We start from the raw sequence: 14,374 nt of genomic DNA, 5'->3' as shown, positions 1-14,374 counted from the left end.
CTCATGTCTGTCTGTCTGTCTGTCTGTCTGTCTGTCTGTCTGTCTGTCTGTCTGTCTGTCTCTGTCTCTCTCTGACGAAATGCGGGGACCAGCTGTACTGTTAAGCACAGCTGTGGATTAGGCTCTGAAACCGAATTATTCTCCCTTGTTTATATGGGCAATAAGATCGCTTCGCTCTGTCTCTTTCAGTGGGCTTCATGTTATTACAAATATACTACAGGGAAACAAACGCTTCTGTTCTCGCCCTACGTGCAGGCTGTGCTTGCATGTCTGTAAATCATGTGAATGCATTGCTTTCTCTCAGCTTTAATTAAAGTTAAATGGGACCCTTTTCATATATCACATTTTATATACAGTATTTAATTGAAAATAAAATATATTAAAAAAAGTGTGTTTATTTGACCACGTCACAGACACGCTGCTACGTAAGTAACGCAACCTGAACGTCAGTACCGTAACCGTCCAATGAGATCACAACGCAGGCGGAAGTGGCAGTTTTGAAAGTTGTTTAAAACAAAACAGATGGACGATCGGTCAGACTCATAGATCACCATTGTTCGCATATTATTTTAGTTTGCAAAAAAGAAACACGGTGAGGAGGATTTTTGTTCGAATGTCCTTTCCGTCAATATGTCGCGTCATTACTGTCATTTTCAGATTTGCAGATACGTTGGATCCACTTTTCTTCGAGAGACAGTTGGGAGCTATTTTGCTAACATAGCTACAGTAGACCGTGGTAACTAGCTACGTTAGCAACTAGCTACGTTAGTTACCACGGTTAGCTGCTAAACTAAGTTAACCCCAGTGATTTGATGTGGTGGTAGTAGATCGGGATCACCTGGATGACTTATAAATTATGAAGTATATAAATACACTTTCGCTGTTCTGCCTTGCTGTGCTGTTATAGTAGGCTGTCATGCTGCCATGTTATCCGTTTTGATGAATTCTGACCCGAGAACCCGATCCTATAAATGTCTTCTACTGTTCTGTTCTCAGTCTTCTATATCAGTGGTGCTGGTGCTCAAACTATTTCATGTCAAGGACCCCCAGAATTATATGTAGCCTATTTGGCCATCAGAAAATATTTTCTTACAGGGACCCCCAGAAGCAAAGATTTAAGTTAAATATGTTCACTTCAAAATACTAGCTCCTTTCGGAACCTCTCCCTCCGCTATAGGGAAAGGGGAGAGGGATAGCGGAGGGAGGGGTTCCGAAATGGAGATAAAAAAAAAAATACATATATTAAGATTTGCACATTTTCAAAAATGGCATATCTACAAGCTAGCAAGTTAAACAGATGCTTTACATTTCTGTGAGCTGCTCAGTTTGAACTCACTGCACTTCTTTTATTTTATGCTTATTTTTTAATTAATTTTATTGTACACTACTGGTCCTCCTAAAGAGTCTTTTTATCGCTTTCAGATGGAGGAACCAGACACGGATAGGAGGCATCAGCTTGACAAACTTCGTCTAAAACTTGACAAAATTAGGCAGTCTCTCAACGAAGGTAACAATATGTGTCCCGATGTCTCTGTCTGGAGTAGACCCGAGCTGTTCTAGGCTTGTTCAAGTCTCGTCTGACAGTCAGTATCGAGACTAGTATGAAATGTAGACTATGACAGTCTTGATCCAAGGCTATAGCGTTTCTTCCAGTAAAGTGAAATGAACCCGGTTGTTGTAGCCTGACAAATGTTTCTGACACACCTCTGTTTTCTTACAGATGACACTGGCAATATAAACCAGGTCATCAGCTCAAACTCTCCCGAAGCATGTCTCACATATCTGACGAAGTTGGAGAAGAAAGGTGACCCTCTGGCAGACCATAAGCATCTGTCCAGGGTTATAGACTTTTATACCAAAGTGTTCTCCAATATGCCATTGGGAAAGCACTGTGAAAACGAGACCTATGCCAAGATGCTGGTCAGATTTGCAGAGCTGAAAGCGTGAGTAACTATTAATAGTTACACTGTTTCACCACCTTATTTGTACATTTTTTAGCACAACTTTCAGGGGTGTGTAGGAAGGTTTTTTGCAGTGCATAGCACATGCACTGCAAAAACGGTTGTATTGCTTTTAAATCATATTTATATCTCCCCTTCACTCAGAATCCAAGATGTCAATGAGGCCGAAGCAAACTTCAATTTAGCAAGATCTCACTGCCCAAAATTTGCCTTTGTCCACATTTCCTATGCAGAGTTTGAACATTCCCATGGTAAGGAGGCGAGACTTGAAAAATATGATTTGTTGTAAAAAATATTTTTGTGACTGAACTAAAAGCTTCAATGTCTGCTGTCTCATTTTTCCAGGCAACACAAAGAAAGCCATTCATATATTGCAGAGGGCAATTGAAGAGGATGCTAAACCAAAAGAACTTCTGGAAGCTATCTTGCTGAACCTACAGTCAGGGAAGACTCAACTTACCTGTTCTGAGGATAAGGAAAACATTATAGGTCAGGATTTATGTCTTCTTGTTTTATTGGTTGTGTATGCCTCCATGAACCTTTTTATACAATTTTTTTCTGTTTTTTTTTTCTCCCAATTAGCCCACAATAAGGTGCGTGATTCTAAGGTCAGCAGGATCTCGGACGGGACAGGCGAGTTGCACCTCCCTGGTATTTTCAGTTCAGGGTAAGAATCTTATTTCATCCTCCTTTTTTTTTAATTATCCATTAATCTATCCGTTAAACGCAGGGGTTAAAGTTATAATTATAAAGCAGTTATAATTTAAAGATATTAGTATTTGAATTGGCCAGACTAGCATAGTGTGTGTGGCACACACAGTCACACACATTCAGTAAAGGCAGTTCAGAACTTCAGGCGCGCGCGCCATTTTTCAAAAATCACATATTGGGACATGGTCTGAAAATACATTTCAGTCTTGGGATTGTGTCTTGTGTTAAATGGGGTATTATTGTTTTGTTTTTAATCTGTGCATTTTTACATTTGTCATTGGTTTTCCGTGTCCTCAGGAGAGAACCCTTGAATGCATTGTCGGATGACCAGCTGCCAGGCAGGAGAACTGGGTCTCAAAAAAGAGCTGTTGGCTTGGTGAGAGTTTTATTCCAATTTGAAGGATTTGTATTGTTTGTTGGTGCTTCCTCATATGGTACCAAAGTCCTGACGTCACTCGTTCATCCCCTGGCTCATGAAAGTATTTTCACTATGGAGAATAACATTGGGTCATCTTAGAATCGTCTCATAGGAATAGTAGGGGGGTGGCTCTGTATAATTTTTACGATAGTCAGTCATTCATTTGATAGTCTTGTTTCAGTGTTTCTTTATTTTTAGAACACAGTTCTTATATAACAAGATATTAAACATGTCTACTGGAAATCAGAATGGCGGAGAAAACGCGACCCACGTAGTATGTGTAAATTACGTCAGACTTCAGTGCTCTATTGTGACATGAAACAAATAATCAGTTTTTCAAAATGTCTTCTCACACATTGCTTTGTAGCCAGGGAGAGTTCCCATACTTCCCTTCTCTATCCCAGAAACGGATGATGATGACAGTGAGGGGAAGTCCTCAAAGAGAGAGAATGTATTCATCCCAAAAAGCCTCATTAGGTATGTGTTTACAGTGAAAAGACCATGTTACACCTTTGCTGCAGTAACTACATGCCACAAAGACGTTGTGAGAGAATGTATTTTCCCCTTTAAATTATTAGAATTGCAATATAATGATTATATTTCTCTGTGTTTAATTACACATCTAGTAATTACACGTTTTTAAATTCTGATTTAAATTCTGACAGTTGGAAGTTTTGTAGATTTGTGACTTATTTTGTTTCATCATGTTTCAGGCAAACACCTGGACCCAGTACTAGTGCCATGATCACAATGTCATCCTCCAAGAAAACTGTTGCTGATGGTGATTTCCACCTTAAAGTGAGTAAAAACTGACCCTATTTATGGAAAGCTAGCTTAACGTACCATACCATTCATTGTTAGTACATGTCATTGCATCGTTAATACATGTCATTGTCAACATCGGCCACATAATTCATATAAACCGTGACATTACAGAATATAACAGAATAATTCTGTCAACATTAGTTAAAGCTGTCATTAAAAATGTCAGATTATAATATAAAATAATATAACATAACATAAACGTTGGAGTGACTTTGTAAAGGGTGAATTACCTGTACATGGCAACTTAAGTCTCAGAGTTTCAACACGACTGGTCAGTCAGTAAATTATTTTGTTATTAAGTATACACTGCAGTGAGTGCTTATAATCGTAGACTTATCGTATAGACTTATAATAGACTGCTATGGTACTTTAAGCGGATTCTGAATATGATAGAAACACATCTTAAACATACATTTTCTTACCAAGTGTGATCTAATAAATAAAGCCTGTCAAATGTTGTGTACACAGCCACCAAATGTCAGTCCAGATCCCCGGGCTTGGGCGGACGAGGACCAGGCAATGGTGGACTCTACCACTACATTGCTACACAGACAGGACAGGAGAGACACTGATAAAATGGAAGGTAATAGACCACAAAGAACTTATAGATATTTTCTTCTTGCACATTCATGTGGATACAGGACAGAGAGTGAGAGAGTAGAGCACAATTGATGCTGCGGTTTCATTTAATGTCCCTTTGTATTTATAGATTTTAATTTCCACATCCTTGTATTGAGTTGTACTATTATTGTGATGGTAGCCTTTGTTGTAGCTGATGTTATCTTACTATATTTATCCTGCTGACGTTAAAGCTGTACTATTTACTTACCCTCTTAACTTTCTCGTTATTTGATCTGATGTGATCTTGGCTTATCTATTCTACATCAATTATGTGGTGACTTGATTGCTGTTGTTTTTTGCAGATACCACTTCAACCTTTAACCAGATCATCAGTTCATATTCCCCCGAGTCATGTCAGAGATATCTTTGTAATCTGGAGAAGAGGGGAAACCCTCACACAGACTTGAACTTCTTGAATAAACTCAAGGACCGGTATGATAAAGTATTTGCCAAACTGCCAATGGTGAAATACAGTAAGAACGAGAGCTATGCCAGGATGTTGGTCAGATTCGCAGAACTGAAGGGGTGAGTATCAATTGGAAATATGTCTATTATAATCAGGCCCTAGATCGATGTATTATTGATCTAATTTAAATCAATGCTTCTGTATTGCATTTATTACCACCAAGAGGCCAAGGAAGTTAAATGGTAAATGGTGCATTTATAAGGTGCTTTCTATCCAAAGTGCTTTACATAGATTTTGCATTAGATTCACCCATTCACACACACACATTCATACACCGATGGCGGAGGAAGCCATGCAAAGCACCAACCTGCACATAATGGCCAGCTTGCCATGAAGTGTGCTGTGCTGTGCAGTGCACATCGATTCTCCCAGGAGGAAACAATGTTTGCATTTTGGTCACCCCATGACCTTTCCTTAATGCCACCATTAGGCCAAACTTACAGTTTTCAAATGACCTTATCGGTTGACCCTTTCTGGGCAGAGATTTTTAGGGCTTGGTGGTGGGCTGCACTTGTTAAGTATTAGATTCAAGACATTGTCTATACTGTATATTGTCTCTGGTGTACACGAGTGCTTGAGTGTGGTTGATGGCTGTCTTTTTAAGTAGGATTGAAGACCCAGAAGAAGCTGAGGACCACTTCATAGTTCTAAGATCCCACTGCAAAGCCCTAGCCTTTGTTCACATTGCACATGCCCAGTTTGAAGTCTCTCAAGGTAGAATACCCCTTTTATTACATTAACATACCTCTCTATATATATATGTTAACTGGTATATTATATATATGGCCGATTTACTGAATAGACACCCCATTAAACTCAAATACTGGTGGTTTAGAACTATATGTATATTATAATTTACATTGTTAATATTGCAGGCCGACTCACGGCAAATGGATATTTAATTTAGATCCAACAACAATTTTAAAATGTATCTTTAGATCCAACCCTAAAATATGCCTTTGTATTCCACAAATAAACTAATGTACCGGGCCGGCCTGGATTAATTTTGCATTATTAGTTATCTTGTATTATTTCCAATTGTGTATGGCAACGTGTGCTTACAAAAGGCATGTAAACGGTACACATGAACAGTATCGTATCCCATCTAAAATCTTGTCCAATGTTGCAAAACTGCTGAATTGATGCTGAATTTCAGATGACATTTGTCCATTTTTCTTCTTGTGCCCCATAAGGTAACGCAAGAAAAGCAGCCTCAATTTTACACAAAGCCTTGACATTGAAAGCCAAGCCAGTTGAACTACTGGAGACAGCCATAGGCAATCTTAAATTGGGGAAAAAAGAGCTTATGTTGTTATCCACTGAGCAGGAGGAGAGTCCTGCAGGTGAGTTCTGCAAGGTTTCGAATTAGTGTGAATGTTGTTGATTGATCATTCTATTTTTGCTGAACTGTAACCCTAACCCTGCCCCAGAACAGGGGTTCAAGTAGTAAAAATGTTTTATTGATCATATGCGATGCCATCGTACGACTAAATATATAATGGGGCATATGTGGTTGAATGTGAAAACAGTGATTAGTATCTATCTTATAGATAGTATGTATGTTTTTTATTTATCATTTAGCTTTATCCTTACCACCTTTCCTTATTGTAGCTGTGCAGACCAGTGATCCACTGAGTGTAGCTGCTTCTGGAGGCAACCGTGCTGGTCCTGGTCGGGTACCTGTCAAGCGACCTGTCAGCAAGGAGCCTTCATCAGAGTGGAAGATACCAGCTGTTGTCAGCCAATATGTTTCTCCAGAGGTCTGATACATTAGTTGGAGGTTACCAAACATATCAGTGTTCATCTGTTGTTGTTGTTTTTATCTCCAGTTCGGAGTTGAGTTTCTGGGAGCGTATTCCTGCAACATTTCAATCGTACAGTTGAATAAATTGTGTATATCTATTTTAGTCTCGAAACAATCCCCCAATTGTTTTCTTCCTAGGAGAAGAAGTCTGATCCCAGACCACCTCCATGCCGGCAGGACTCACTGCCCACTCCATGCCCCCCTCTGCCATCCACACTGAACACAGTCAGACACCAGGTCATCCAGACTCCTAACAACTACAGAGACCCCTATGGTAATAATAGGTAAGCCACTAATGGTAGGAATTTCACTTTGACAAGTCGCCTTTTGAAAATAAAAGGGTAGAATAATCAGATTACATTTAATGTAACAAAGAAAAGCTGACATAATTGGAACTGGAACAATATAAAATTTAAGCTCCCCCTGAAAATGTTATCCCTCATAATATGGGTTGTGGTATAAAAGAGTTTGAGAACCCCTGCTCTATAGCAATCATTATTTGAATATCGTGCTTTAACCTTTCTGTAGCCACCCTAGAAAAAAAATATTTCTTGTTCCACAAGCAGATCTACAAGTCACAATGCAGTGTGAGCTTGTGGGTAGGCTATTTTTGGCACTTGACAAAGTGTAAATCAGGCATCAGAACTGTCTGTCCTCCCGTCCCCAGCTACATCACTCCAGTAGTAAAGAGGAACCCTGAAGTGACTCCCTCTACAGCACACGCATCTGGCCCTGCCCAGAACCCCCCCAAAGCTCTCCATCAGGCGTCATGCACCCAAGCCCCACAGGTAGATCCAAGTTTCTTTTGACTCTGAAGAAATAGTTGGTGATAACACTCATCGGAGGGGCATTGTCTCATTTGAATTTCTTATGAAATTAACATTATATATGTGTATTTCTTTCTAGGCTTCCGTCACTTCTTTGTCAAATGAATCCATCACCATTAAGGGCAAGCAGTTCTTCATCCTGAAGATGATTGGACGAGGCGGCTCTAGCAAGGTGATATATATATATATATATATTTTTTTTTTTTTAAGATTTGTTTTTGGGCTTTTTATGCCTTTATTCGATAGGACAGTAGACTGACAGGAAATGGGGAGAGAGATGGGGAATGACATGTGGCAAAGGTCGTCCGGATCGGGAATCGAACCGGCGACGCCAGCAGGCATCATAGCCTAGTATATGGTACGCGCCTTGACCACCAGGCCAGCGGGCGCCCCAAGGTGAGATATTTCTAATGAGTTGACGTGACAAAGAAAATAAAAAAGAGCTGCCCTATATTTACCCCTGACATTATTTTTACGACCACCAAATGTCTTGTTTGCACTGCCAGGCAGTAGGGAAGTATATCCCCAAATATTTAACATGTGTTTAAGAACTTTAGGAAATCTTACTTTAATACCGTACTTTAATTTCATACTGGAAGTCAATGAAGTTCAGATTGGGCTGAACGGTTGCCCAAATATACGGAGATGACAAACTTCAAGATGAATGTGAAACATTGCATAATTAATTCACAAGTTATTTCTCTATATCATGTCTGTTTGTCACTTATTTATCTGTTCTTGTATTGTTCTATTCTCTCAGGTTTACCAGGTTCTGGATCACAAAAAACAGCTGTTTGCTGTGAAGTACGTGAACCTGGAGGAGGCTGACGCTCCGACTGTGGAAAGTTACAAGAATGAGATTGAACATCTGAACCATCTGCAGCAGTACAGTGACCAAATCATCAAGTTGTATGACTAGTGAGTACACACAACAACACAATGGTTGAGTCCGAAAACACATATAATGCATACTAATTCATATGCTGCTTTTCAACATTTGAGTGCATGCACAACTTTTGGACATACTAATGAGACCACACGAAATGTTAGGAAAGTGCCCCATCTTGTGACATAGCAGAGGTACTACAGATACTGTTTCATTACTGTAGCTGTTAGCTTTTTGCAGAAACCGATTAAATGGTTTAATAAACATTACATTCAGTGTTTAATAGAAGCATAATTGACGGATGTTCATGTTGATCAAGCTCAGTGGCTTTGTGGTTGGAGTTTCTGTCCTGAGATTGGGAGGTTGGTTAGATTCCCCTGACGGGTCATTCCAAAGATTATAAAAACGGGACCCCATGCCTCTGCTTGGCACTCGGCATCAAAGGGTTGGATTGGGGGCAAAGCAAGTTCCTGCGGCATACATAATTTCGGATGCAGCCGATCTCTATTCTTCGAGTTCGACAGTTCAGCTTCACCATGTAATCCATAGTAGTAAGACACCTCAGGGTGACATGTGACCATGACAAATGATGTCCATATATGGGCATTACCAAATATGGGCATTCCCAGATAATATGTCTTTAATATTGATAACATAATATCCTTAATAATGTCCTTAACTCACACTCCGTCTTTTGAAAATACCTTCGAACTCCCATTTGCCATCTGTCTCCATAGACTTCCATGTAATTCATAGTGCACGGATCATGCACGCCCGAATTTAAAATCGTTGGGACGAACGGTTCTCGAGATAGGGGGATTCATGTGGGGTACGTGATGTGAGAGCCTTTTATGAAGTGATGTCACAATGAGTCAGCGATTGCACCGGTTTCCTCCAGAACAGCCTGATGTCAACAATCAGCTCCGCATACGGAGATTGAGATTCCGAACGTTTCACGCCGGTTTCGGAAAACCGAGCATTGGGGTCTGGTCGAGGCCGGGCACTGCACTCCGCGCTGCGGCGGGGAACGCGCGTGCCTAATCGAACGGTTCTCGAGATACGCGGATTACATACACACATAAATACATGCGGAGAATTATCGCATTTATTGTAAGATATGTATCCATATATTTTATGCCCATACATGGAGATCCCTATCTGAACCAGCCGCACAGATATGGGCCATGCCTTTGCCATCTGGCCAGTGATATACTGTATATCAATGACATCAGGGATTTTCATATATGGGCATAAAAATACCAATATATGGACTGTCACAGTGATGTCACCTGTGATGTCACAGTGACAGTATGAATATCCAGGGTTTGATCTTTGATGAGGTGATGTCATGTGACACCACTTCCTGTACGGAAGGAAGGACAGAAGGAAGGACAGGCTACGACATTTCTCATGGTATACTGCAACCTTCGGTCGCAATTATAGGCAAATTTATTGGAGTGTAAGAGATTGTAATTGTTAAAATAAGTGTTAAATTGTTATATATTCTCCATGTCTCTCAAGGTCTTTAGTAAATATAAAATACTATAGATGGGATACATATGAATTCCTGATGAAAATCATGTTTTGCTTGTAATTGCAGTGAGATAACAAACAGTTACATCTACATGCTGATGGAGTGTGGCAACCTGGACTTGAACACGTGGTTGAAGAACCGCAAGACTGTTAACCAACTAGAGAGGAAGTATTACTGGAAGAACATGTTGGAGGCAGTCAGCACCATCCATAAACATGGTCGGGAACTCTCCATCTTCTTCCCTCTCTCTCTCTAGCTCTCCCTTTCCCTCTGTTCTTCTTTTTCTTTGAAAAACATATAAGGAACACTTCACCTATTTGCACTCTTGATATTATTGGTCCTCAGACTCCTCACTAATGCTCATTTTAAGATGGTATAATTTCTGTCTGCTCACACTGTCTCAAAGGTGGGATGTGAATAGTTCAGACATGTGCTTATAAATTACTGCCTTTCTCTTCATGGAAAGTTAGAATGGGGCAATAGAAAGCATTGTTGAACTTGTGAGAACATTTAACATGTCAATGCCAGGCACATTTTCAAACCTTCCATCCACACGATTCCACAGTGCACCGTTGAGACACAGCATACATACATGCATGTATGTATGTATGTATTTACACCCCTGAACAAGAACATGATGCTAGTATGTCACAGGGACTTAGCCCCAATCTAACCCTTGATGCTGAGTGCCAAGCAGGGAGGCACTGGGTCCCGTCTTTGGTATGACCAGGCTGAGGATCGAACCCCCACCTTTCAGTCTCAGGGCGGACACTGTAACCACAAGGCCATTGAGCTGGAGATGTATATTAGCAAATCCTTAATTAAATAATTGTAATGTATCATCTGTGTTCTTTACAGGAATTGTCCATAGCGACTTGAAGCCAGCCAATTTTGTCATCGTGAATGCTTCCCTGAAGTTGATTGATTTTGGCATAGCTAACCAAATCCAACCAGATGCGACAAGCATTATGAAAGACTCCCAAGTAAGCCCTTTCTTTATCTTAAAGACAACAATGCTTTCTTATACTGTCTTTATCCTATGTTTTATTGTTGTTTTGGGTGAAAATGCAATCCTTTTATCATTGCTGTATATTTGATGTATGTACAAAAGAAGCTGCTACTCACATTATTGTACCACTTTTATTTCCAACAATGCTCTCTAGGTTTTGACAGTTATTGTGACATCCACTAAATATTCTTGTTTGCCAAACATAGGTTGGAACAATCAACTATATGCCACCTGAAGCTATACGTTATACGTCATCCAAACACGGGAAAGCGACCTCCAAGGTACTCGTATTCAACAACCTATTTGGAAAAGAGTGCAGGTTCTGAATCCATCTAATTTTCAATGATTAATTGAACCCCCACAAGGACCCTAGGGGTTTCCTGCACTTAACATTGAGAACCAGTACAGAAATACAGCGTAGATTTCATTTTTGGACCCTCAGATCAGCCCTAAAGGTGACGTGTGGTCTCTTGGATGTATCCTGTACTGCATGACCTATGGGAAGACGCCATTCCAAAGCATCACCAATCAGATTAGCAAGCTGCATGCCATCACCGATCCCTCATTTGAAATTGAATTTCCTGACATTCCAGAGAAGGATCTGCTGGATGTATTGAAGGTGAGAGTTGATGTCTCTTGTATAAATCTGTGGATGACGCATCAGTCTTTGATATATTTAAGAATATACATTTAAAGAATACATGTTTGGACCCACACATTAGGATCTTCATCTGGTCCAACAGCAAATATTGGAGCATGTATCAAGCAGTTATAAGACTCCATGACCATATGTTATGAACTAAGAAGTATGAAACCAACATGTTGTACAAAATCACGAATCGGTCACGCTATATTCAGGTAAATACTATCAGTGATACAAAAGAGATATACATTTTGTAGACTCCCAATATTTCTGATGTGATCAAACGGTCTACCCATCGTAAAGACTTCAATAATTGGCATGAGCTTAAAGAAATAGGTTGTCAGAATGGTCAATCACCTGTGGAAAATCACTAAATATCGTCTCTGCCATGCCCATGACAGCCTTAAATGCCTGGTAAAGTGAAACTCATACAGAGTGAAAGTCGGGTCATAGTTTAAAATCTATGCATGTACAAAAGTGTATATAGACATATATTCATTAACAGTGCACACAAATGGTTAACCATCTTCTACGATTACACACTGATCCAACAAGGGCTCCAATTTATTTTATTTTTTTCCCCACAGACGTGTACTGTATGTCTGTGTAGATGTAGATAATAGCTGGTGTTGATGTAGACATAACTGCTTTTGTTTTACATTTTATCTTCTGGTTGATTCTGCCAGAGATGCTTGGTAAGAGATCCCAGAGAAAGGGTATCCATTGCTGAACTTCTAGACCATCCGTATATTCAACTTCAACCACAGGCATCGCCTGAGCCAGGTATAAAGTACAGTACACAACACTTGCATTCACATTTGAAATTGATTTGGCCGCAGACCCCCGTTTCAAAGTATTTTGAGCCATAACAGAAGATTTGTCTTTTTTCAAACATAGCCGCTTCCCTACTTCCAATTTCCACTACGTTCCACTTCCTATTTTGTCTCCCATTTGCCTTCCCATCCTGGAGGGAGCTGCCTAACCACTAAACTGCAATAACATATTTCTTACACATATATTACTATATATTGTCATATTTTTATGCTGGTGTTTATTTGCTGGCCTTACATACAGTAGAGGTGTGTGACAAGAATAGCAGATCTATAACTCACAACACTTCACATTATGATGCCTTGTGAGTTGTGAGATTGTACATTGGCTATTTTTGACACGTGACAGCGTCTTACTATACATCTGGACGGCGTTGCACCATTAAGTTAAAACTTAGCCTAGTTGTAATGTAAATGGCAAGTCAAGACATACGCATTACTAGAATTTCAGCTGTTGCACCACACAAATTTGTTCTAACGTAACTCTAAGTAACTACTAAATATTTACACCAGCCTTTGGGCAGCACTAAGTCCTTACTAAGTAACCTTAGTCTCTATAGGAGTAGAGCAACTACACCTACTACTACTAACATGGCAGACAGCATTTTATCGTCTATTTAATTGAATTCAACAATGAACGACCCATCTGTTTAAAAAATACATTAAGCCCTATATACATTTTGTCCATTTGAAAATAACCAATCTACAAGCGCACAATGTGTCTGCTATACTTCGCAATGGCGCACAATGTATGAGGGCCTATATAATTTGTCATACATTCAAATGCGCTCGCCCTGTGCACGCGTATCAATGACTTTGTACATGCCAGTGGAGAGACGGAGCTCTCTGTTGACAAAAGACGATACAAGCTTTACTTCCTTACTAGAAACAGTTTGTTTTCATTGGATTCGGGAGCTATGACGTCATTTTATGTGACTGCACATTATTTTAAGAACCGTTTACGCATTACTAGTTACGTTATGCCATAAGCAGTCGTGGTGCAACACACGTTAGTAACTCACTTAGTTACAAACTAACTAGTAGTTAGTAAGCCTCTAGTTACGACTTTACTCCCTAACTTAGGGCAGAACTTATGTTCTGGTGGTGCAACTGGCTCCAGGTTTACTTAAAAACAGATTTTCTCCTCTTCTTCAGAACGTCCATACAACAGCGATCTTAAGAAAATACTCAATGACCTAGCAGCCCTCCAGTCTCCAAACAGCATTGTCAGAGCTGCTAATGTAAGTTGGTGGAACGAAAAGAATATACTTTCATTTTTGTAGCTTGCGATCTTTTTCTTTGACTTATTCTCTTATTCTTACTTATTCTCACTTAACAGAACTTGGCAAGAATGTGCAACAGTGGAAGGAAGCTGGATGTTGCGGAATGTGTGAAGTCAAGTCATCAGTCATAGAAGATTATGCTTCCTATTTCCAATTTCCACTACGTTTCACTTCCTATATATTTTTTTTTACAAATTTCTTTATTGTTTTTTGGCAGATAAACAAGATAATAGATTAACTCATACAGGGCCAGATTTCCAAAATATGAATATGAATGTGCGCTTATAACGCCAGGAAATAGCTATTTTGTATCCCCCCAGACCACCTTAACCAGACCACCTTAACGAATGCACGTTCATCATACCATACCACCAGATGACCACTAGAGACCACCATACACCATACACTGACATGGTCCCATGTTAAGCCTGTTTAAATCCACATAACAGGATGAGACGCTGACTTGGTCCTCATTGACTTAACATGGACGGGCCGCCGGTCACCATTTCAGCTCAATACTGTTCAATTCGTGCTTGATCGTCTCAAACCACCATTG

The 14,374-nt window shown here is 39.9% G+C and overlaps 1 protein-coding gene across 2 annotated transcripts; it reads left to right on the top strand.

Annotated features, from left to right (window-relative positions):
• The first annotated feature begins 497 nt into the window (after window positions 1–497).
• Window positions 498–14,007, top strand: ttk (ttk protein kinase). Of its 2 annotated transcripts, XM_080745581.1 has the most exons (25): window positions 498–592; window positions 1,423–1,507; window positions 1,721–1,943; window positions 2,106–2,212; window positions 2,307–2,450; window positions 2,544–2,628; window positions 2,970–3,048; window positions 3,458–3,567; window positions 3,804–3,888; window positions 4,384–4,498; window positions 4,839–5,061; window positions 5,610–5,716; window positions 6,196–6,345; window positions 6,614–6,762; window positions 6,945–7,090; window positions 7,474–7,594; window positions 7,713–7,805; window positions 8,394–8,551; window positions 10,120–10,271; window positions 10,912–11,036; window positions 11,269–11,343; window positions 11,505–11,681; window positions 12,392–12,488; window positions 13,691–13,776; window positions 13,875–14,007. In XM_080745581.1, the coding sequence occupies exons 2-25, from the start codon at window positions 1,423–1,425 to the stop codon at window positions 13,947–13,949; spliced, it is 2,967 nt and encodes a 988-aa protein (XP_080601707.1). In that variant the 5' UTR covers window positions 498–592; the 3' UTR covers window positions 13,950–14,007. The 2 variants fall into 2 exon arrangements, with proteins under 2 accessions (XP_080601707.1, XP_080601706.1); XM_080745580.1 differs by having other exon boundaries at window positions 2,307–2,628.
• Window positions 14,008–14,374: the final 367 nt, after the last annotated feature.

Source organism: Nannobrachium achirus (assembly GCF_963921795.1).
Source record: "Nannobrachium achirus genome assembly, chromosome: 2".
Lineage (NCBI taxonomy): Eukaryota > Metazoa > Chordata > Actinopteri > Myctophiformes > Myctophidae > Nannobrachium > Nannobrachium achirus.
Note: the sequence above shows the minus strand (reverse complement) of the source record. Positions and strands in the feature narration are given on the sequence as shown.